The 26,960-nt window shown below is 34.5% G+C and overlaps 1 protein-coding gene across 3 annotated transcripts in view; it reads right to left on the bottom strand.

The window, feature by feature from the left end:
- Snx27 (sorting nexin 27) overlaps nucleotides 1–26,960 on the bottom strand; it is a 279,474-nt gene that overhangs the window by 24,765 nt on the left and 227,749 nt on the right. The window contains exon 13 of one of the 3 annotated variants that reach the window (XM_090402014.1): nucleotides 4,489–11,157. The exons of the other annotated variants lie outside the window; for them this stretch is intronic. Within the exon in view, the coding sequence (XP_090258140.1) occupies nucleotides 11,147–11,157 (11 nt within the window). The 3' untranslated portion in view covers nucleotides 4,489–11,146. Of the gene's footprint in view, nucleotides 1–4,488; nucleotides 11,158–26,960 lie in introns of those variants that run through there. 3 annotated transcript variants of the gene reach the window in all.

Below are 26,960 nucleotides of genomic sequence, written 5' to 3' on the forward strand. Positions count from 1 at the left end.
GCTATTTGGCCACATGGCCTAGAGACATTGGAAACATTTTTAGCGCATTTAAATAGCCAAAATCCAAAAATCCACTTTACTATGGAACTGGAAGCTAATAACTGTCTGCCCTTCCTGGATACACTTATCACACGTCTTCCAGATGGTTCCTTATCATTTCCAGTTTTTAGAAAACCCACACATACAGGGAGATACTTACACAATCACACCATCATCCTTCTCAACAATATGGCATTTTCAAAACTCACCCACAGAGCAAGAGCAATCTGTTCCAATGACAATGCTCTTGCTGCTGAACTGGCTCACTTACGCCACACCTTCTTGGCCAATGGCTATAATCAACACACGATAAACAAAATACTAAACGCTCCTAAGAAACCCCTCCCACCATCCACCACAGAGAACTACAACAAAACAATCACCATCCCATACATCAAAGGCACATCCGAAAAGATTTCAAGAATTCTCAATAAACATAAACTATGCACTACATTCAGACCATGTAGCAAATTAGCTACCCTTATCCGCTCACCCAAGGACAGCATTTCCCCTTTATCACATCCAGTAGTCTACCAAGCACCCTGCTAATGTAATCAAGCCTACTACGGTCAAACAGGAAGAACTGTGAACATCCGCATCAATGAACACAAAAGATACGTCCGGAATTATCATTATGGCAAGTCAGGCATAGCAGACCATGCTCTGGATACCCCTGCACACAGGATCAACTGGAAAAACAAAAGTACTACACAGAAACTCTTATAAGTCAGAGAGATTGTTCTTAGAGGCGACAGAAGCCCTGAAACACACTCCAAATCTCAACAAATATGGCTGTATTAACTTGCCTAAGATCTGGGAGACAGTCATCCTAAGAAAAAACTAGTATGCTTTTTTTTTTTTTTTTCCCCCCAGATAGAGGGCGCCAAAAAATCAAGACACTCTAGTCTTTGTGTTGCTGCTACAATTTTGTTTAACCAGTCTGCTGATTACACCATGTTGTCATAGTCTCGCGTATTGTAACAAACTGTGTTTTTGTGCTCTGAAGATGCTGGTTATAACAGCAGCGAAATATCAGCAATAAGTTAATAAATTAATTATTTACTTAGTTACTGTGTTCTAATATATACCGTAAAAAAATAAACAACAACTAGGAAACTAACTGACAATTCTAAAAAATTATATATATATATAATTATATATAATTATCACATTGCATGATACAATGATATAATACACGTGTCGCAAGCGCAACATTTTATTTGTTGAGATATTTAATGTAATTTTCATGAAAGTTCATTTCTTTTTGGTTAAATGATCTGATTAGAGTTTTCCATATATCTGGTAAGATTAGGCCCTGATTCTTATTTAAGTTACCTGTTGAATGGGCGACTGTAGCAGCTTCTTTAAATGTTCTGGAATGGTAGTTGTCTTCTATGGCTCATATCATATTCAATATTATGGTTGGTAGAGGCAAAGTGTGAAGAAAGGCCTAATATATCCTGTCTGTTATTCCTTACATAACCTATGTGTTCTTTCTTTCTTGTATCAAAACTTCTAGATGTCTGTCCGATGTAATTAATACCGCAAGAACAAGGTATGCCATAAACTCCAGAGTATTTGTAGAAAGGATGGCTATCTTTCGGTGATCTTATAAACTTTTGAATGGTCTCAATAGGTTTGAAGGTTACTCTGATATTATATGGTTTTAGAAGAAGAGCTAATTTTCTGGATATGGGACTAACAAATGGAATTGTTATAGAGTTGATGTATTGGGTTTCATCTCGTTGTCTTTGCAGTATGTCATTAAAGAGGATCTTGTTGGTAATTTTTGTAGCCATTTAGGGATAGATCTTTGGATATTTTCATTAAATTAAATTGAGCATATGGATAATGCTGAGTTTCTGGGATATGGGGTGAGACGAGTGAAAATGGAGGTAGCGTCCAGTGCTAGTAGTTTTTCTATATACTGACAGGTTGATGCTATTGTCAGTTTGTTTCTTAATAAGTACATCTAGGAATGGAAGTTTATTATCTTTTTCTAATTCCAATGTGAACTTGGTGTTGTGGAAGCAATTAATTTTGTTTAGATAATCTATTAATTCTTTTTTGTGATTCCAAATGATGAAGATGTCAACATACCTAAACCATGTGGTTGGTTTTGGAGTAATTTGGGATAAAATTTGAGTTTCTAGATTTTCTAAGAATAGGTCGGCACACAAGGAGAGAGAGGGCTACCCACGGCTAATCCAGCGAGTTGTTTGTAGTAGGTTTTTTGCCATGTAAATTAATTTGAAGCATTCCCCAATACATCAAATCTATAACAACTCCATTTGTTAGTGCTATATCCAGAAAATTAGCTCTTCTTCTAAAACCATACAATATCAGAGTAACCTTCAAACCTATTGAGACCATTCAAAAGTTTATAAGATCACCGAAAGATAGCCATCCTTTCTACAAATACTCTGGAGTTTATAGCATACCTTATTCTTGTGGTATTAATTACATTAGACAGACATCTAGAAGTTTTGATACAAGAAAGAAAGAACACATAGGCTATGTAAGGAATAACAGACAGGATATATCAGGCTTTTCTTCACACTTTGCCTCTACCAACCATAATATTGAATGGGATATGAGCCATATGCCCTACATAGAAGACAACTACCATTCCAGAACATTTAAAGAAGCTGCTACAGTCGCCTGTTCAACAGATAACTTAAATAAGAATCAAGGCCTAATCTTACCAGATATATGGAAATCTCTAATCAGATCATTTAACTAAAAAGAAATGAACTTTCATGAAAATTACATTAAATATCTCAACAAATAAAACGTTGCACTTGCGACACGCATATTATATCATTGCATCATGCACAGTGATAACTTTATATAATTTTTTAGAATTGTCGGTTAGTTTCCTAGTTTTTGTTACTTTCTATTGCTTACCAGTGTATTCCTTAGAAAATGCTGACAGATATCAGTCAGTGAAACGTTGGATATTAAACTAATATTACTTGACTAACATACAGAATTAAGTCTTTAATTTATTAATACTAGTCAAGAAAAAGGTCATAATACTAATCCCCTATTTTATTAATTTCATTCCTCATTACTTTAGCCATTCAGTTTGTGCCTTATGCTTTTTATATGTATATTAACACCGGCACTGTTAATATACATATATGTAAAGAAGCATTTACAATTCTGCAGGTTCCTCAATATCAAAACACAAACAGCACGAAGTTACTAGAAATCCACTTCCAATCCACCAAACTAATTTTAATTCTCTATGCTCTGCCATTTTCCTTTCATTTTCATTGTGTTTAAAAAATTAAAGATGTCAAGAAATTATATTTTTGGTTTCGTCCTTTATCCAAGTGCTTTATCCATTTCGTCCTTTACTTCCCATGCAAACAAACAAAGTTTGCATGGGAAGTAACTTCACAACTGGGCAACTTGTATATAGAGGCTAATGACTTCACATCAATTGCTTTAGTATCCCATAATGCAAGATATATCCTTATGGATATGTATAATGCTATGCATTCTGAGTATTGGCTCTTCCCATAATGCATAATTATACATATCTGTAAGGATATGGGCTTTGCATTACGGGATACTAAGGCAATTGATGTAAAGTCATTAGCTTCTATATACAAATAGCCCAGTCATGATGTTACTTCATGCACAGAGTTTTTTGTTTACATTTGGATAAAGGATGAAACCAAGAATATATTTTTTTATCATCTTTAATTTATAATATAATCAAGTGAAAAAACTTTCAACCCTTGTGTTTATTCTTGAACAATCTTCATTCATTCATCAGCATATACCACAAACTACAACCAACAGTTGTTTTAAACAAAAGGTAACAGTTTCTTTGTTCCTATTTAAAAAAAATATATATGTTAGAAGCCTGCTGCAAACATGACATGCAATAACAGTGTTAATCCTTTTGCTATTGATTCACTATAAGTTTTTCATCTTCATTCAGATTTTTTCCCCAGATGAGGAGAGATTGCCTTGAAGGAAATATACTCTAGGGAAAGAGTTCGATTATATGCTCCTATCTGTGCACAAGTTCATTTCAGGATTCATATAAACATTATTTCGTATAAATAAGAAAAGGATGAAATGGAAGACTTTCCTTGTTAATTCATCTGTACTTATTAATTATGACCATATAAGTCTGTGTTCATAATTAGGCATAACTGCTTCAGGAAAGAGAAGTTTGCAATACTGCAGAAGATCAATATCTAACAGCCAGAGTATACCAGAATCCAAAAATGCTATCAGATTTGAAATTTAACACATAGTTGAAATCAGTGTTGAATAATGGCAATAATTAAAAACAGTACAAAATATGAGAGTTGGCTTAAAAAAACTTAATGTCATTTTTTAAAAGAGCTAAAATTAAAATCGTATATCTGACACTATTTTTATGAAAATGATTCAAAAAGACAACTACAGAAACTAAATTATATTAACCCCTTTGCAATTATTTTTTATTCATTAACAGACTCAAAAATTATATCTTACATTATTTTTACACTGAATAACATTGGGTTAATTTAAAACAATATCAGTCCTCTTCTGTACTGCTTCATTACAATACACGGTTTTTTCTATTCCTTTCCAGATTTCCAAAGAAAAAATAATTTTTTAGAAGAAATATTCAGAATTAACATCTCTTCAACTTATAAGTTATGAGAATCCATCACACCACTACTGCTCCACAGTTCTAATCAGTACATATTTTATAATTATTGAAAATTAGCAAACAACTTAACATTAGGATAACACAAAGTAATGGTTATTTAAAAATAAGTGGCACTGTCTAATTAAGGATAGCAGGTAGCATGCTTTAAAATAGAGACAATTTGAAATTCTAAGTTGCTTTCAGCCTGGGAATTTACTCCATTACAATTCTAAGCCCATTTTGGATGAAACTGTTATCAGTAGCGATTTCCACAAACAATATCCCCCCCATCTCTTCATTTTTGGCCTTAGGGGATGTTTACAACCTGACACTGATTTCCCACACACGAGGCAGAAGGGCCTATAGCAAAGAAATGCCATGTGTGGGCAAGGATAGCACGTACACTAAGAAAAGGATGAAATGGAAGACTTTCCTGTTAATTTCTTCCCCCCTTCTTCCAGTATGACCTGGTTTATACACAGCCAGTATTCTCACAAGAATAGATAGTCGAGTGTGGATAGCAATGGACATGAACAAACACACAAACTATTAGACAACAAAATTATGCTTTAATTTTCTCAGCAGAGTCCTCATGGTAATTCAAAATGGCAGCCAGAAAATTAGAAAAAAATAAAGGGTACAACTTACATGGAGAAGCAATTGTCTGTGTCCATTAAAGATATTTATGATAATTAAATAGTTTACTATTTGTTTGTAAATTTGTATATATAAACATTTAATTTTCCACCATACAAGTGTTGACCGATTTTTTTATATTTTTTGATAGCAGATGAGAACCTGATTTTCAGTATTAAATAAGAACCTATTAGAATTTTTTTTTTTTTGTTTGTATGCATATGAACTCTGCTCTAGTTGGATGAATTTTAAATTTATTGAATAATCTCAATTTTGGTTTCAGGCTGGATCATTTTCAGTGGAAAAATTAGGTCTGTGATTCAAACTGGTACACAAGTATAATTACAAATGAGAAAGTATCCACAATACATTGGTTGAACATGTCCACTAGGTTCAAATGTTATAAAAGCATGCTATATAACATCTTTTTCCTTAATGCATTAGGCTCGATCTGTGAAGGCCATAATTAAATGCTCTGACAAAGAATAATTTAACTTCATATTCCACTAATGTCTATCATTTGTGTTCTCTAGTCAGTTTGCTTTTATGAGATGAAAAACCCTTTTACCTTCATGTCTTCAGTTGAAAAGCCCTTATAAAAGGTTCTTTATCTTAGGAAGAATTTGAAACCCGAGGTCCTTCTGGCCAAAGAGCATTGTTAATAATATGAGTAAACTACGAGGTTTTCGATACAGAGGAGGTCTTTTGTTTATTTCTGATTATTATTATTTTCTCTCTATATGATGATACAATAATTCCCACTATCATGCGGCACAATTTCCAATTCATACTAGAAACCAGTTATCTCTGCCAACTAGTCATTTAATGATAGATTAGCAATTGTTAACTGCTATGCACTAAAACGTTTAGAGCTAATTGCACATTTCCTACTGTTATTTATGTAATCCCTGATAAAGTGCATGTACATGTGGTAGGACAACACCAGCTAATCCTTAAACATTGTAAAAATGAATGATTTAGCTCCTGTCATTTTTAAATAAAAACGGGATAAGGAACAACTTACATTTGTTAAAAATTTTTTTTTAAAAAAATGGTAACAAATATGTTGGTGCAAGTGAATGAGCTGGTAGACTGAAGAGAAGGAAGTTATGGGCATGTAGAGAAAATAAATGTTCATATATCTTAGGACTGTCTTACTTTGGCCAAACAGGCAGGACAGCAAATATCAGAATTTCCGAACACAAGGACTACATCCGTTTTCACAAATACAGTCATTCTGGACTTGCGGACAATGCTCTGGATACAAGCCACAGAATACGGTGGAAGAAAGCTACAGTGATACACCGTAGCAAATACAAATTTGAAAGACTCTTTATGGAATCAGCCTCAGCCCTAAGAAATTCTCCAAACCTCAACAAATTTGGTTGTATGCGACTGCCCCAAATTTGGGAGGCCTACATCAGCAGACCTTCAGCCCAACGGCCAAGAACACCTACTTAGCCTGCTAGAGGGCACCATCTGGACTGTTAGGAGAACAATAGCTTCATCTCTTCATTCCCAGTTTCTGTGTTGTAGTGCCTACGTGCATGTAACTTTTTTTGTAAGTTCCTTTAGAAGATGGCAACGTGACGTTGCCGAAATATCGGAAAATATTTATTAAAGTTTAATTTAATTTATATCCTTAACTACGTTGTTCGATTCCTTAAGTGTTTTAATAATAAAAAATGTTCATATAGTTAATTTTCAAGGGAAACTAGACAGAGAGAGAGAGAAAATCAATTTTTTTTTTTTCACTGCAGTATATGTAGGTTCTTAAAAAAAATGCATCAAAAATATTCTGATTGGATACAGCTGATCAAATTTCTAAACACAAGTTTGAAAATGCTTCCATAGCATTTTTGATGGAAGGACCCAGCTTCAAATTTAATTGGAATGCGAGATTAGCCAGTCTAATTAAATAGTGGTTTTACTTCCCAAAAAAATTAGGTTTGGGTTCAACCATGTTTCTAAAAAAACAGCTAGTGAACATAAGCAGTAATAGATATGGCAGGATATAGAGACAAGATTAGCTGTCATATTATTATTACCAAAAGTAGGCTTATAAAAAAAGGTTAAATAGCCGCTGGATCTAACATATAAAGGAACATGAGATGGAATTTTTACAAATATGGAATGAATCTAAAGTAGTCAGAAAAGGCAATTCAATTTTCATACAATTGACTCACTATAACGAAGACCATTATAACAACCTACTAAAAAGTCCAACCACATTCCCAAAGGTAAAATGCTATTCTAAAAGGAAATTCACTATAACAAACTGTTCATGTGGTCAACTTCTATAATCAGAGTTGACTGTATTAGTGAGCAGTAATGCTTGCTTAATTAAAGTATTTTTTTGTCATCAGAGGGCTAACAGTTCTTAAAAATAATCTGTGACCAGCATGATTTGAAATATACATAAATTATCTAATATGTATCACATCTCTTAATTCATTCTCATATTTATATTCCATATGTGCAAGGCCAAATTTTTTATGGTCTCTCTTCTGATTTCCAAGATCTTTTATTCTTACTAAAAATGAAGACAGTGAAACCAACGTAAACAGAGTATTATTCAATGCTCTGTTTACGCTGATTCAATTTCTGAAAGATGTGCAAGCCATCACAGCAGTCTTTGGGTGAGACAATACTGGTCATTGAAAACCAGATCTAATGGGTGCAGAGAGAGAGAGAGTTCAGCAAGAAATTATATATATATATATATATATATATATATATAAAACAGTAATGGTCTTTTGAATGAGTGTGATGAAGAAAGAGTAAAATTCCCAATAAAAATGGAATAGACTAAATAAAGGTAAAGATGAAACCTAGAAATGGTAATGAAAGTAAATCGAGAAAAACAAAAAATAAACACAAAGAATACCTCTCAACGTTGTCTACATGAATACCAAATGAATATATGAATGAAACAAAGAGGCAATTACCTTCTAGTTCCACTTAAAAAAGATTTATTTTACTTAATATTTTGCTGGTGAGGATAATATTCATCTTAGGTTTGCACATATCTAGTTTCAGCAAAGACAATACAATTTGTGTCATGAAGTGATTCCAAATGAGGAATTTTCTGTTTTCTTTTTCTCAGAAGTAGTAATATGAAACTATATTGAATTGTTGTATCTACAACAATTCAACATAGTTTCATAAGAAAAATAGTTATGTAACCTTGAAAACTTTCCTAATAAATAATCCCTAACCCATTTGCTTTTATTTTTCTTAAAAATTAACAGTTTTCCTTCACATGTTTTCAAATTTTGTTAACTGTGCCAATACAATCTTGCTGCATTAGCCATTACTAGTTAATACAAAGAGAATGAAAATGTTCCAACGAATTCCCAAATGCTCTGAATTTTAGAAACTTTTCAAGTGCACTTGAACTATTTCATTACATTTATTTTTACAGAAAATGCTACTTCAAATGCAAATCATCATAAATTTATAATAATTATCTTCAAATTCCACATAATTCAAGGACTGAGATGGGTTCATTAACACTGAACATGTCTTAAAGGGAAAAAAGGTGGTCATCCTTATGTCCACAGTCTGTTTTCAAATGCATGCAGACCCAGACTAGTTTCTTTTCTTTAGTAAGAAAAACCAGATTCACAGGAGAAAAAAATAGCTATAATAAACTTTTCTGCAAAAATGCAGCTTCTGGTTCTTTTTTCTAAAATTTAGCAAATACTCAAAAATCAAATTTATATTTTTGTCTCTCCTTTCAAATGGAGAATAAATCCTTAGCAATTAATCAACAGATTAAAAAAAAAATTTCTTACAACTTTTTGCAATTAAAATATCAAAAGTAAACAAATTTCTTATTCTATATATGATAGCATACAAGAAATTCAGTTTCAAAATAATTTAAGCAGTAAGAAAAGACAAGTTAAAAGAAAAAAGGCACATAGTATTAATAACATTTAGGCACATTTACATTAAAGGACAAATTTAGTAACGTAGAAAGTTCTTCACAGAAATATTTTTCATTCACTTATAAACATTCAACAAAACATCTATGAAATGGTAATGTGAATAAAGATGCCTTTGAGTGATATGAATGTTAAATTCATATCTGGCTGCTTGTGATAATATTTGTCTTATGCTTGCTTTTCATTTTACACTCATTCCAAATTATAAATATCACTACAAATCCAAATATTAATCATGACCAATTTTAACAGACAAAAGAAGTCTTCATTGCAAATTTTAGTGGTGCAATTTAAAACCCAAAAACTTCACTGGAAAGCCATGAATTAACAGATCTCAACCATTCTTTTGTTAATCTGTCAGCAATTTATTGATTAAAATCTGTGATATTAGCAAATCCGTAGTTTAAAGTACAGCATTTTTCAGGCTACAAAAGGAACACAACCAAGCAAATCACATGGACAAATCAAGGCAGTTATGTAAATAACTGTACTTGTAAATTTTAGGCATTTTTGCTAATTAAGAACATGATTTAAAAAGAGAAATTTCTATATGTTTCAGTTACCTAATCATAGACCATTTTTGTGATTTCCATATTAAATAACAAGCAATTCAGACATTCAGATTTCTTTAGACTAAATCACTTCAATACACTGTATTGTCATAGTTAAAACATGAAATTTAATATGTAATAAAATCTTTGGCTAATCAAAGCTTAAACAAGAACAAAATACAGAACATTACTAACATAACAAAATTTGATGAAAATGAGTCAGTAATCAAAACTAGATTTTAAAACAAATCAAATATACCAGTATACCACAAGCTCATTCTAGACACTTTAACCTTAACCTATCAACAAAAATATTTATCAACTATCAACACAAATATAAAGACAACTGTTGATGAAACAAGGATAAATTATAGACATGCAAGTAAATTATATGTATATGAAACAAAAAATTGGCTCATTATAACAATGGCAGTTCAAATATTTAAAAAAAGGTTATAAGTATTATTTTTTAGCACTTCGCGAAATGAAAATTCTCTCTCACCAAGACATCCCAATCTTACCCCATTCGCAAAAGAAACAATATTTGATTATAATGTTCCATATTTATACAATATACAGTAATAAGATAATTTACCTCTCTGTGTATTATGTATGTGCACAGCAATATTCTGAGCACAACAGAAATATAATACAACCAATGTAATCAAAACGGCATCCTGCAGATGTATATAAATTTAATTTTATTGCAATTGCACAGTGAATATGAAGACTTCTATTATTTATACAATGTAAATTTATGAGTGTCCTTTAACTGCAAAAATATAGATGGGAGTATACACACTTTGTTTATACAAAACAAAGATCTAAACAAACTAAGTAATAGAAATGACAATGAATAATCAGAATGGTTCGTGCAAAACAGGCTGTTCAATTTACCTTTTTTGTACATTTTAAATTTTTTTGTATCACAAATAACTAAGCAATTATTTGAATTTCTTTTATATACAGATCAGTTTGTATGTATATTATATATAGAGTTTTTTTTTATCACAATAGAAATATATTACAACCATGGTGTATAAAAGAAATGGCTTATATATTTTTTAAAAACCTCTACATCTGTCCAGGAAGAGAGATAGGCCATCAGAACAACTTTGGATGAATGCTCTTCTACTTGGAACAGTGGTCACAAGTCCTGATTACCTATAAAACAAAGACTGAGGCAACAAAATGAAGCCACAGAAACAGCAAGGCATTCAAAATATTACTGGATCAGATGATCTATATGCTGAATTTCAGCTGTGAATTTTTTTTTGTTTCTTTTTACAACAAACCAAGTGAATTGTCTTATATCATTCTGTACCTGTAAATAAACAGAACAATATATATAAAACTTTTTTCATGTATTTGATAAACATACAACTCAGATTATCAAAGGATAATCACAAACAATTTTGATTTGATATCTATTCAATGAATGGACATAATTATTAAAATACTCAATATCAAGGATACAATCAAATTTAATTACTATAATTTAATTATTATCCTGAATCCAGCACCCATATATTCAAGATTAACAAGTTATTCCGAATAAAATCTTACTGAAATATGTATCGAAACAAGACATTAATTCCACAATGTGAGCATCAGAGGTTAGAGCAATTCAACCAAGACTATATGCAATATAGTACAAGACAACGCCCAAAATTTCTTTTCAAAATGTTTATTTTGTGCTATACTTGCCATATAAGACAACCACAAAATTTACATTGCTGCTGACTGCTCTTGCACGTTACTTTAATAAAATGTAAGCATAGAAAAATCATAGCAATTATTTTCTTTACTGTAATTTATGAACAATGTCTTCTCAATATGAGAGGATCAGCGAAAGTGTTATGTAAATACTAGTCTTCAGTTTTTCAGGTCTTGTGATTCATATGATCACATCAGTAAGGATTCATTAGCATATAAATGAAAAACTACATTTACCCTACTGAATGTTTACCCAAACGTTATTAACTAGAAACATTTATATACAAAATATGGATATGCTAATTAACATAATATAAAAGCAAAAGTTTATTAGAACACAGTTGATCAGTACATGTGTCTAACATAACAATGCTACAGAGTAAATTACAGAAGCTAGATGATAGCTTGATGTTTTCCCATCAACAAATTCAAAGGTTCAGATTTTATACTAGGAGCAAGATGATTCCATGCTTCAGAAACTTTTTTCTTAACTTCAGATATCATTATATACACTGACATATGATATGTACTTCCTTTTCTTTTATGTTAAAAAAAAGAGGTTCAAATGCCATAATGTTAAGCTGTTATGACTCATGAGTTAATTTAAGGTTTTTCTTTCCTTGCAAATCCAGTTGATTCCCTGAACAAAGTAAGTTGACCAATCAACAAGATGATGGAATAGAATGTTCCAGAAATGAAATTAATAATAATATTTAGAATCAATAAATGAGAAATATTCACATGGAGGAATTATAAGTGACATATTGGCCACTAATGGGGCTGGTAATGTGCAATTTTTGACCTCTTCCAGTAGTGCAGCCTGTTTCCATAAACTAGGCCCTGGTGACTTGCCAACATAAATGCATATCTTCCATCTTTCATAACCTGAAGGAAATGCCAACTAAATCTCTAGGTGATAGATGATTTAAATCACCCACACCATTATCCTCTGGAGGATTTTGAAGGCTGTTGTATTTGGTACCTAAAGCAAGTTTCTGGTTCTTTCCCCCTGTACACACGTGCAGATGACAGTTTTATGGGTATGCCAAATACACTGTGGGAACTTCAGACCATTCCATAGGGGAAGGGGGGGGAGGGAATTATAGCAGTAAAATGGTTTTGAAGGCAAGCTGCTAGATAGCACGAGATCAAACTTGATAACTCAAGAGATTTTCTAATCTAGTGAATAATCTAGTTGCCACTTACTCTGCCAGGCTATGATGATAGATCAAGATGTAAGTAGAAGATATAAGTAAAATAAAATAATTAACTATAGTAATATGTATTTAATAAGAACACATCAGTAAGGATTCATTAGCATATAAATGAAAACCTACATGTTTACCCAAAACCATTAAAGTTTGAGACAATCATTCTTATTTAAAATCGGTTGATCATTAACAGCTTCACAGCTTTTCTTCAGTAAGTATTTTACCACTTGAGCCTTTCCCTAACAGAGGCTTCCCAAATTGTGTTCCGCGGAAAGTGAATAAGTGTTCCGTGATGTCATTGACCAAGCCGTGCATTTTTAAACATGGAAGTAATTCGGGAAGGGGAATACCGCTGTTTATGACCGGTCATAAAAATTGCCTGATTACAACAATGGGCAAAGTATCCTCTGTTCTCAAAACTGAATGAATAACATCTGTGTTGCAAATGTTAATGACCAATCAGCAAGGAAGTATAAAGAAAAATTTTCCACTGAAACTAAAGATCAAGGTAGTCTGTATCCACTTCTCAAATTTAGTAATACTGAATACTTTCTTCGCAAGTTCGTATCATAGGATGAAAATGCTTGTTTCAAAACTGTAGTGCCATGATTTTTTAAAAGTAATAGGCCTACAAATTTAAATTTTAATATGAATAAGAGACAAGGGACTTTGCTTAATTTTGGTATTAAGAAATCTCTTATGGAAGGTTTTGTGACGCAACAGATAGTGATTCATCCACCTCCAGCGCCTACAAAGCAATCTCCAGGATGTACAAAAGGAGGGGAAAACTACCAGCACACAGGAAAAAAAGTCTGCATTCACTTGTAAGTACATATCATAAATTTTTGGTGATCAGAATGGGATATGCCAATGAAAATCAGCACAAATTGATTTAATGATGTTGGCCTGAGGAAACTATAATATGCTACAAGATTTCATTAGTCCAGTGATTGATAACTGATTTAAATGTAATTTTATTATTAATATAATTATGGCTATTATAGCCTGTTTTTGTTTAGGAGTGTCCCTTATTTTAATACATTGGCTAATATTACTCAAAAAAGGGTATATATATATATATTTTTTAGGGCATTATCGGTGAGTCTAGAAGGCAATTATGGCAGAATAAGAGATGTGGAAAAATTTGGTACATACCTTGTTTTTAGTTCTATGATGCCTTCCAATTCCAAGATCCTGCTGAAGGTCGTTTGTAAATGGGGGAAGGGGGGACATGAACATGGGGGTGGGTTTTGACACGGGAAATAAGTTTGGAAACCCGGGTTACTATTAATATATATATATATATATATTATTTTGTTTAGGGCTGCATTTTTTTGTGTGTGTGTGGGGGGGGGGGAACGAAAGGGAAGGGTATCCTTATGTGGAAACCGGGACAGGGGTTGGACCGTTTCGGTCGTCGTCTGATCATCATCGGAACCTTGTCGGAATGAGTGTAGGGCTATGTCAAGGCTGCAAGTTGCATCTGTCAAATTAGGGCATTTGTGGTCACTACATGGCTGGAGGTGTGGCTTAATTTGTAAGTTCTGGATCGTCCAACATTCTGAAATTAGGTAGGGGCAGTGGACGTTGATAGAATTTTCATCACATTTTATGGCAAGTTTCGGATATTCTAAGCATTGTTTCGTTGTCTTGTTTGTCTATGATTATGGCCCTGTCAATTTGGGGGATATGTTTTAGTTCAAGAGTGTGAGCTGCAATTTCTGTCTTCCCTGTACTCATTGTTTTGTTTTTCTTTTTGATGTTTTTTTGTGTTCAGATATTCCAGAATGGGAATATTGCAATCCCTGAAGTGCTCTTGTAGTCTAGTCCATAAAGACCTAATTGTAGAGCCAATGTAGGTGACGTCACAGTCTTTTTGACAAGGAAATTTGTAGACTATGTTGTGGTGTTCGAATATTTCTTTGTGAGCGAGAGATTTAGTAGGTTTTAGGAGAGATGCTAATTTTTGGTTCGTGGTGAATACTAGCTTATAGTCCGTGTTTTTGAAAATGTATTTGTAGGCTTTGTATGTGTTTTGGATGTATGGCAATTTGATGACCATACGTGTCGGGAAGTCTGTTTTGGTTGTATTATTGTTAAGACGGGATTTTGCCGTATTGTTCATGTAATTTATTAGGTATGTGGGGTAGTTAAGCATTGATAAATTGTGATAGGATATAGATTTTTTTAACGGAATATGGGTGGTATGAATTGAAATGGAGGTAGTTTCCGATATGTGTGGGTTTGTGGAATATCTTCATAGCTATCCTGTTATGGCTTCTGATTAATGTCAGGTTTAAGAAATTGATGGATTTGTTCTGTTCCGTTTCCATGGTGAATTGTAGTCTGTTGCTATAATCGTTGAGGGATGTTTGTAAGGCGGAGATGTGCGAGGGTTTGCCAATGCATAGAATATCGTCTACGTATCTGTAATTTTATATTTGTCAACATGTCACACCGTATACATAAGTGTACTAATACTCTTTATGATTATGCCATAATTAATTACTAATATATTACAAAATAACCAAGGTGTTCTGTGAAAATTTCAGGATTTATGAAGTGTTCCGTCGTAGGAAAAATTGGGAAAACACTGCTCTAACAGATCCTGTGTCTTCTAGAAGATACTGCAAGATCAAATCTCAGATCATGGAAATAAATCTAACCTTGTTGCTCTTCTCTGCCTATAATATGAAAGACCACACAAGTACAAGACCTGAATGAGACAGAAGAAATAGCTTTTTTTTTTTTTTTTGATAAACCCTTGACATAAGGCAGCGTTTCTCAACCTTTCTAAGCACAAGGACCAGTAAAATGACAAAAACAATTCTACAGACTACTAAGTTATGTAATTTTTTAAAAAATATGTGGGGATTACCAACATTTTGGAAAAAACTGCCTTTTATAACATAATAAATTTAAAAGCATGTTTTGAATACATATGGAAACATAATTAAGTTGGAAGTAAACGATTAAAAGTGTATCATCACTGAACAAAGTTTTAATTTTTATTAAACAAATAAAGGTATCAATTTCTGATTTGCTGTGGGCAAATGAATGGGTATATCAGCGCTGTCCCGCTGATAATTCCCCATCCATCTGCCCACAGCAACTTTTATATTTTATATGTAATCCCCATTCATCTGCCCACACTCATTAAACTCACCCCACAACAACTTTTTTAGCGTCACTGGTACCATGGGAAAATGAATGGGGAATGTCAGTCAGCGCTGTCCCATTGAGACCTTCATTCATCTGCCCACAATAACGTTTATCTTTAATTCCCATTCATCTACCCCCACAACAACTTTTATCTTCACTCACTCTCTGATTTGACCTGCGACATGTAAACTGTTCCATTCGCTAAGTGCTTTGTGAGACGAGGGGAAAATGTTGTTCTTATCTTACTCTATTAATCATACTACTGAATATGAACTTGACATACATGGATTCCATCATGGATGACATCTCTTGTCCTGTCCAAACCATCCCCTGCATATACCCAAAAATTTCACTCAGAACATCCCAAAACCATTAATGTTCCCCCACCCATCCACACACACACACTTCCGGCCGATACAAATCGCCTCATTTCCCTGACTAGCAAAAAAATTTAAGACATACTGTTATGTGAGGTCCTTTTCGATATGTCTAATCCATGATTTCAGCCACAAAGTGCCATTCATGTGGTCGGGCGCATTTTCCCGGAAGCGACCGTATGCCATATACACCGTACGCATGCGATTTGTACTAATCATGTTATGATGGTGGTTTTAATTATATTAGTCCTGTTTTATCCAGCAGCACAACAGTGGTCATCATAAATCTGGCAGATTCATTAATCGTGTGGTGGTTTTATTTATATCCGTCCTATGTGCTGCTTGTATTCGTTACGTTGTGATGTGTTTCTGCACAATCCATGACTGTATGGATGTTGTTGTCTGCATGCGACGGATTCGATGTGCTCAGCCGCATATTCCTGCAAGCGACCATAAGAGATAGAACTTCGCTAAACGTGACGCTGGCAGCTATCCTTCTTGCCAGCAGAACTGAGCCTCACCATGACGTCACTGAAAATTCTGGCTCAATATTGGTCAACTTTCAGTCGAAGATCGGCATACACACACTAATAGGATTTCTGTATTTTGATTTTATTTAAATGAGCAATGAAAATCCTTTCTCACAAAGATAGTTGCAAAAAACTATGACGATTTTCAGTGCTTCTTCAGATAATTCGAGAAATTCACTTCTCACTGAAGGAGAGATCCTGAATCGAGCCAAACCAAGATCACGGAATTGCATTTTAAGCCCACTATCACTTGAAAGCTCAATTAACTGTTCTTTTTTCGATAACAAAAGGTCATTCTTGTGACTATAAGCCTGAAATAGATCTCAAACCCACAGAAATTTCTTATAAAAGTTATTCAGAAAACATGTTTCAAAATTCTGTTTTGGAGTTTTGAGGTGGTCAAAAACCCTTTCCAGAAACTCAGAATCAACAAAAAGATCATTTTCCACTAAAAAGGATTCCAATGTTGGAAAAGTTGCAAATTATCTGTCTTTTACATAAGTAATGCACAACACCAGTTTTGTTTTGTTTTCTCTAATGCTTTATTTTGTCATAGGCATCAAGAACAGTTAAAGAATTCCCTGAAGGGAGAGATTTAGTTCATTTAGTTTCGAAAAAAATGTCTGAAAGATAGGATAGTGTTGATAACCATGCTTCAACAAGGAGTGATGCAAAATTAGAATTGCGTTCATTTACAAACAATAAAACTTCTTGCCTTAATTAAAATGATCTTGTTAGTACTTTGCCCCTGGAAAGCCAGCGAATTTCAGAATGAAGCAAAAGTTGTATATATTTCACTGCCCAATTCATCGCAGAATACTGAAAATAACTTATTTAATGATCGAGCCTTAATAAAATTAACTAGCTTTACAGCATTGTATAGCACAGTTTTAAATTCTGGTGGCATTCCTTTGGAGGCCAAACTTTTCCTGTGTGTGAAACAATATACCCGATTCATATCCGGAGCCACTTACATAACCACAGAAACAACCCCCAACCATGCCTGCCTGTAAGGGAGTGCGCTCCATCCGAACAGAAGCCCATGCATTTTTTCCACTGGATCCCAGTGTGTATTATGTAATTATTGAGAGTGTGAAATATTTCTTCTCCAGTTGTTTGGGATGACAAAGTTCTACAAAACAGAATATCGTTATGAATGTTGTTATCATGCGCATATCTTACATAGCACATTAACTGCACATCATCTGTATCAGTAGTCTCGTTTATTTGTAACGCATAATAAGAGCTCTTCTCAACTCTTTCAATTAACTGAGATTCTACATCACCTGCCATATCATTAATTCTGCGACCTACAGTGTCATTGAAAGAGGAGTCAAATCAACATCTTTTAGTAACTTGTTGCCAAACATAGTTTTTACCACATCTTTTTTATAGCTGGAAGTAATAAATTTTCCCTGATAAAATGAGGTTTCCCTGTTTTTGCTATGCGCAAACTTAAGAGATAGGATGCTTCCGGTGACTCCATGGCCAAAACCACATTTTTTCCCATGATTTAATGTCCCTAAGTGTCACTGAAAAATTCAATTGGCTTATTTTTCACATCACAATGTTTAGTTTCTAAATATCAGAGTTTTGCAGGTTTCAGGCACTCGTTCGACAACATTTCATAACACAAAATACATTGAGGTTTCTGTTCACTTTCATCTCCACACCAAGTAAACCCGAATTCCAAATATGAACTGTTATATTTCCTACTGTATTTTTTCTTTGAACTGCTTGTTTCTTCTACTTTAATAGTATCAGATTTACTTGCCGTCAGAACACGTGTATCACAATTAGGGTTAGCATCATCTGTTTCATTTGCTCTTCTTTTCAAAGTCCTAGTTCTAAGCCCCCTTTTCCATTATTAAAAAACGTTTCCAAAAAATATATATTATTATTATTACCCCAAGACCTCATGGAGTCAAAGACTCATCTGGGAGGTCCTTTTATCACACACACAGCTCATCATACCATGCCTTGAACACATTCAAACTCCTTGCAGACACCACACTCTCAGGCAAGGATTCCAATCATTTACAACTCTGCATGAAAAAAACCTGCCTCTCACTCCCCTACTCAGACCCTCTTTATACAGTTTCCAGGGATGACCTCTGGTTCTCTCCAGATCTCTCACTATTTTCTGTAAAACTTCTCCAGCATTGATCCTATAACAACTCCTTACCAACTTATAGGTCTCTATCATATCTCCCCCTCTTCCTCCTGTCCACCAGACTCTGAAAATTACATCTTCTCAATCTTTCTTCATACTCGACATTCCAGAGGTCAGAAACTACCTTAGTCAATAGCCTTTGGACGCTTTCCAGCATCTCTTCATCCTTCTGAAAAACCAGGTGACCAAATCTGGGCAAAATAATCCATGTGTGGTATAATCAAAGCCTTATACAACAGAACAAGAATCTCCCTACTTCTACATGTCAGTGTCCTCCGCATCATTTCCAGAAGCCTTTGTGTTGTCTTCACAATTTTGGCTATGTGTCCTCTAAATTTCAGATCCTTATTCACTATCACCCCCAGATCTCTTATTTCTTCCATCTCCAACAATATATCCTCACCAAGCTTAAATTCTGCATCCCATCTTTGTTTTCCAAATTTTAAAACCTTACATCTCCACCTTTGCAACGAGTTGCCTGGTGTTGCACTACCTTAGCTGAGTCCTGAAGATACTTTCAGGTGCAAACTTTGTTTGCTCATTTGCTCACACTTGGATAAAGGATTAAACTAAACTTATTATAGTCTAACCAAGTGAAAAATAAACTCTCAACATCTTTCTCTGAATCCGGAGTAATTTTATAATAAGGTTGCACACCCTTTGGCAACTCCTATAGGTTAGGATGACCTCTCATTGCTTCTGCCTTTGTATCTCCACTACTGGGCCTGGCTCCCACTGACGAGACCTCAATAAAGGTCGAAACCGGTATGGGCAGTGGCCCTTGCCTTAATGCACAGCATTACACATATCCGCAAGGAGATGTGCTTTGCATTATGGTAGATACTGAGATAGGAATGATGAGAGCTTTCTCCACCTTTGCAACGAGTTGCCTGGTGTTGCACTACCTTACCCCAGTCCTGAAGATACTTTCAGAAGCAAACTTTGTTTGCTCGCACTTGGATAAAGGATTAAACTAAACTTATTATCGTCTAACCAAGTGAAAAATAAACTCTCAACATCTTTCTCTGAATCCGGAGTAATTTAATAATAAGGTTGCACACCCTTTGGCAACTCCTATAGGTTAGGATGACTTCTCATTGCTTCTGCCTTTGTATCTCCACTACTGGGCCTAGCTCCCACTGACGAGACCTCAATAAAGGTTGAAACCGGTATGGGTAGTGGCCCTTGCCTTAATGCATAGCATTACACATAATAAATTTAGTTTAATCCTTTATCCAAGCATAACATTAGACATATCTGCAAGGAGATGTGTTTTGCATTATGGGAGATACTGAGATAGGAGTGTTAGTAGCTTTCTCCACCTTTGCAAGGAGTCATCCTGGTGTTGCACCACCTTACCCCAGTCCTGAAGATATTTTCAGCCGCAAACTTTGTTTGCTCACACTGGGATAAAGGATTAAACTAAATTTATTATATTCTAACCAAGTGAAAAATAAACTTTCACCATCTTTCTCTAAATCCAGAGTAATTTATTAAAAAGGTGGCACACCATTTGGCAACTCCTATAGGTAGAGATGACTTTGCTAATGCTTCTGGCTGGTATCTCCATTTGGGCCTGGCTCTCACTGAAGAGACCTCAATAAAGGTCGAAACTAGTCTGGGTAGTGGCCCTTTCTTAATGCATAACATTAGACATATCCACAAGGAGATGTGTTTTGCATTATGGGAGATACTGAGATAGGAGTGTTAGTAGCTTGCTCCACCTTTGCAAGGAGTCGTCCTGGTGTTGCACCACCTTACCCCAGTCCTGAAGATATTTTTCAGGCGCAAACTTTGTTTGCTCACACTTGGATAAAGGATTAAACTAAATTTATTATATTCTAACCAAGTGAAAAACAAACTTTCAGCATTACACATATCCACAAGGAGATGTGCTTTGCATTATGGGAGATACTGAGATAGGAGTGTTGGTAGCTTGCTCCACCTTTGCAAGGAGTCGTCCTGGTGTTGCACCACCTTACCCCAGTCCTGAAGATATTTTTCAGGCGCAAACTTTGTTTGCTCACACTTGGATAAAGGATTAAACTAAATTTATTATATTCTAACCAAGTGAAAAATAAACTTTCAGCATTACACATATCCACAAGGAGATGTGCTTTGCATTATGGGAGATACTGAGATAGGAGTGATGAGAGCTTTCTCCACCTTTGCAACGAGTTGCCTGGTGTTGCACTACCTTACCCCAGTCCTGAAGATACTTTCAGGCGCAAACTTTGTTTGCTCACACTTGGATAAAGGATTAAACTAAACTTATTTAAAACCTTACATTTTGCACCATTGAACTCGCATCCCCATTTTTGTGCCCAATCACTCAATTTATTCAAGTCTTCTTTTAATGCCATAACATCTTCATTACTCTTCATGGTTAGTCCCAACTTTGCATCATCTGCAAACAACTGAATATCTCCATCCAAATCTTCACCTATATCGTTAATATACAAGTGAAACAGTATTTATATATATAAATACCGGGGTTAACTCACGACACACTTTGTCCAAGTATCATTTAGCACTTCTGAAGGTATACTGAATCTCCCTACTTCTTCCCTACTTGGTTGTAGGAGGAAAACCTTCAGTAATAAAAATCAATAAACAACAAGAAATTGGTCGAAATGTGAATAACACATGTTCACTTCAAAGCTGACAAAATAGCAAGGGAAGGCAAAGCAATAAAACTATATTGTTGTTCACTTCAACTCCTATTATTCGTCATTTTGCCGCTACAAATTATTGTAGTGCCAGAATGACGAGTAATAAAAGAGGGGTGAAGTGAACAACAATATAGTTTTATTGCTTCTGCATTTGAACATTCTGATGCTATTTGTTGTTTTTTTTAAGTCTCCATTTGATTTCAATAATTTTTACTTACTTATTCAATTTTAATTTGTTCAAATAACTACAAAATATATATTTATTTAATTAATTTAAGTCTGCCTGTGGACCACCTTTCCCATCGTCGCAGACCACAGGTTGAGAAACATTGACATAAGGAATAGAAACTTTAGACATGTCATCTTGCGAACAGAGGGAAAGAGGATATGGTTATTTATAATCTTAGAAATGAGATTCGCGTTATAACTTACTGATGATAGTGGATTTAATATGTAGCAGCTTTTACAAAAGTTTCAGTCTAAGCATGAGCACAATGACCCAAGATTTCAATAGTGCCAGGCTTCCAGGAAGAAGACGGGAACATCTATGAAGGAAAAGCCACGATCAGATTGCACTTCTAGGGTGCAATCTGACTCTTAAGACAAAACTGATTTTGTGACAACTGAGTTCTGAAATGCCATCCACATTATAAAACTATATGGAAAAATAGGGAGTGAGGGTATTTAAGGATTAGTTATTCCTATTCCGAATGATCCAAATAATAATTGGCTAGGGTAAGAGAAATAGATGAACCAATTGCAACTCTTTTTTTTTTCAGTTTGTTCATAAAGTTTATTATGACAAGAAAAATTACTGGCATTAGTAGCAAAATCAAATAATGTCAGCATTACAGAAAGATTTCACTCTTAACGTATTTGCTAACAGATACGTTAAGAGGGAAATTTCTTTCTCCAATATTCTGTTAGCAGAACTGATTGGATTTTAATGGTATAGACGCGAACACAGATTGATAAAAAAAAATAACTATTTATTGACTTAATTGCTAATATTTTGCTGGTATTCTATCCAGCATCTTCAGAGTACACAAAGTTTGTTACAGTAGCAAGACAACTGCAATCCAGTGTAACAGTGGGACTAGTATGAGCAATTGTAGTATGCAACACAAATTAGGCACCATCTAAGTTGGGGGAAAAAAAAAACAAGAGAGAGAAAGCAAGTATTAATTTGGTCTTAGGATGACTGTCTCCCAAATCTTTGGTAGATTTATACAGCCATACTCATTGAGGTTTGGAGTATGTTTCAAGGCTTCTGTTGATTCCAGGCACAACCTCTCTGACTTGTAAAAGCTTCTGTGCAGCACTTTTCTTTTTTTCCAATTGATCCCGCGTGTGGGGGTATCCAAAGCATGGTCTGTTAGACCCGACTTGCCATAGCGAAAGGGCCGGATATATTTTTTGTGTTCACTGAGGGGGATGTCCACAGTTCTTCCTGTCTATCCATAGTAGGCTTGATGACATGAACAGGGCACTTTATAGACTCCTGGATGTGATAAAGGAGAGAATCTGTCCTTAGATGAACGGATGAGAGTTGCCAATTTCACATAAGGTTTAAATACTGTGCGTAGTTGGTGTTTGTTAAGCACTCTAGATATCTTTTCAGATGTGCCTTTAATGTATGGGATGGTGACAGATTTGTTGTAGTCTTCTGTGGTAGACAGTAGGGAGGGGATTTTTGGGGAGCATTTAGTATTTTATCTATCTTATGGGGATTATAGCCATTGGTCAGGAAGGTGTGACATAAGTGAGAAAGTTCAGCAGCAAGAGCAATGTCATTAGAACAAATTGCTCTAGCTCTATGGGTTAGTGTTTTTAAGATACCATATTGTTGAGAAGGGTGATGGTGTGATTGTTTATGTAATTATCTCCGTGCATGTGTGGGTTTTCTATAGACCAAGAATGATAAGGAACCTTCTGGAAGATAGTGTCCAGGAAGGGCGGGCGGGCAGGCAGTCAATGACTTCTAGTTCCATTGTAAAGTGAATTTTTGGATGCTGGCTATTTAGATGCACTAAAAATGTATTGAATGTATCTGGGCCATGTGGTCAATAGCAAACACATCATCAACATAGAGCCAGAGACTAGGTTTGAGAGTGGCTGTGTTGATAGCTACTTTTTCTGATGTTCTATGTAGAAGTTGGCTAAGGGGGGGTATCCCATAGCTGTCCCATCTAATTGTATATGTTCCCTTTCCATGTAAAATAACCTGCCTGTACTGTGAATTTAAATAGCTGAAATATATCAAGAGGAAAATTGTGAATTTAGTAAATTAAAGGTTTCAGTTAATGGTACATTCGCGAATAGTGAGGTGATATCAAAACTCCCCATTAAGTCTGAACTTTTTAAGGTGTGATTTTCTAAAATACTTTTTAGGTGGGTAGAATTTTTAACAAAAGAGAGGGAATTGTTTGTGAAAGTGGCTAGTAGTTTGGCTAAATGTTTAGCAAGATTATATGTAGGACTGTTTATACTATCTACAATAGGGCATAGTGTATTTTGAATTTTTGGAGCGCCATATATCCTGAGTGTTTTAACATGAAAGGTCTTGGGTTTCTTGACTGTTTCTTTAGGTCACGAAGTGACTTTATTCAATAATTTGCACGCCTTATTCTTTTACGAGTTGGTGGGATCCCGATCTATAATTTGGTATGTTGATTGTCTTGGAGAAGTGTGTGCATTTTGCTTTCATATTCTGTTGTATCCATCACCACAGTTGTGTTTCCTTTGTCTGATTTGGTAATGTGGTTATTATTGTGTAGCGCTTTTAGAGCCATGATTTCTTTATGTGGGATATTACTTTTGGGAGGCTTAGAATGGACTAGGATGTTGGCCATGTCTAACCAAATATTATTGGCTATTGCTGGAGGCAGGTCGTATATCCCGCGTTCAATGGAAGCCATTATTTTGGCTTTTGGAACTTCTTTAGGAGTAATGGCAAAATTGTGTTCCTGACTTAATGCACTCGTAGCTTCTTTGGTTAAGGTTACCAATGATAAATAAGTTCACAACGACACCATCTTGGTGTAATTGCGGCTGTTATGTAGCAATGCGTTGTTGGAGGATTTCAAATTTCTTCTGGTGCCAGTTTTTCACTTTGGCAAATTCTTTTGGCAGTAAAGTCGGAGATGCTGTCCAGGATATCCCATAGCTTTGGGTTCAAAATGTTAGATAGTATATCACGTAGTGCATTGATGGAAGAATTTATTTTAGATAATTCTCGGCAAGTAGAGTATAAATGTTCCTGTAACAAAGCTAAACTTGCTCGTTTATAAATACATTGGGCTTTGGCTGAGTGAAACTTGTTCTTAATTTTTACACACTTTGGTATTAAATTGGTGTCTCGGCACCTTTTTAAGAAGGCTAACTTGTTCAGTTGCTGCAACAATTTTACCTTCCACTGTTAGCAGAATGTTGGAGAAAAGAGAGACTACATCCGAGTTGATTAAATGATCAGCAGGAAATAAGACAATACTGGAGATATTGTTTTTGAAGACTTCAGAATTTTTAATAACCGACCATAGCCTCTTTCCTGATTATCTGACATAAGGAAAGAAACTCAAAAAGAAGACATTTTTAGGGTTTCTATTTATGTCAAAAAATATCAGAAAAGTTATCTGGGTTCCTGCATACTGTAAAACCTGCAAGTCTCTTATCATCCCATTTGCAAGTTGATATTTCTGCTGTTCCTGAAAGATTAACTTCTTCTACTATCCATCAAGGAGAATAATGAGTTCAAAGCTGGTGTATTCGTTCATGTTAAGGGCAGACTAGTATATCAATTATGGTAAGTTTAAGTTACAAGATTTCATTCATTTCCTTCAGTATGATAAATGGGATCCATTTTTTGATAGAAAGATTGTATAGAGCCATGAAGCACTTATTCATCAGCCAAGTTTAATAAAAAGACAAAGTTTTCCCAGTTTTGAGAAGTAGTCTTAGTAAATACACCTCCTGCTTGATTGTAATTACTTTTATTTATATATTTTTGTTTTAGACTATTGGCATGAGTATACCATATCCCCCCCCCAACTGTTCTATTCTCTCATAGCCATCAGGCCACATTGAAAATAGTCATGAGACAACTGAATATTCTGCTTTTTTTTTTTTTTTTTAATTGTTTAAAGATTGAACAATTGTTTAATCTTACAATTTTAACAATTGTTAGAGAAATATTTAAATAAAAAATACAGATTACACTTTATTGCTATTACTTAGAAATGCTAGGCCAGGTTGTGCCTGGGGGGAAGGGGAATTCAGGCATCATCATTATCATCAATAGCTTTCTTCAATCCACTTCTGGATGAATGTCTCTCCATGCATTTTTCCATTTTAATAGGTCTTGTGCATCTCTCCACCATAAATATCCACAACATCTTGTTATCTCATCACATCCCAACTTACTTACCACTGATCTACCTGGTTTCTGATAACCAGTTCTTGGTGTCCATTTTGTTGTTCTCTTTGTCCATCTGTTGTTAGACATCCTCATCAAATGTCCTGTCCAGTATCATTTGTTGCCTTTTATTACTAAAGCGATTTGCTTCCTTATCCAAGTATTATTCTTTTTATCTAACTGGGTTATTCCCAAAATGGCTCTCATTTTGGGAATAATGACCTATGGTAGTGAAAACCTGGAGTCAGACTAAAAAACACCTAAAAGCAAGAAACATGCTGTTGTTTTTAAACAACAGCATGGTGTTTTTTAGTCGGACTCCAGGTTTTCACTACAATAGGTCATTGTTGGGAGTACACACTGAGTGTTGATCTTTCTTTTTAGGCAGTTTGGTAAATTACTTTTAAATATCTCTCTATAATGGTTAAAAAAATTTCCATCCTGTTGTTATTTTAGTATAAAATTTCATTATCAAGTTTATGGTTGTTTGTAATGATTTGTACTAGATAGTTGTATGAATTCATTATTTCACTGTCTTTGATTTATTTCAATTTGTTTTCATTCTAAAGTATTTCCACTATACATTCTTTTTTTGATTTATTCATAGTTATTTGTAAGCCTATATCTAGAATTCATTTAATTCAATAATCATATGCTCTAGCTATTTTGGTGATGCTGATATTAGAATGATATCAATGAATTGCAGATTATTTAAGTATTCTCCATCAATGTGTTCGGTCATCCTTTTTTCTCCCTGTTTAATTTTCTCATAACATATTCAAGAACTGAAGCAATATGGTTTTGGTGAGATAGAGTCTCCCTGTCTGAGTCCTGAGAGAGAGAGAGAGAGCTATGGATCTTTCACTCTCTCTCTC

The sequence above is a fragment of the Typopeltis vanoorti genome, chromosome 12 (genome assembly GCF_054136105.1).
Source record: "Typopeltis vanoorti isolate ZY-2024b chromosome 12, IOZ_Tvanoo_1.0, whole genome shotgun sequence".
Classification (NCBI taxonomy): domain Eukaryota; kingdom Metazoa; phylum Arthropoda; class Arachnida; order Uropygi; family Thelyphonidae; genus Typopeltis; species Typopeltis vanoorti.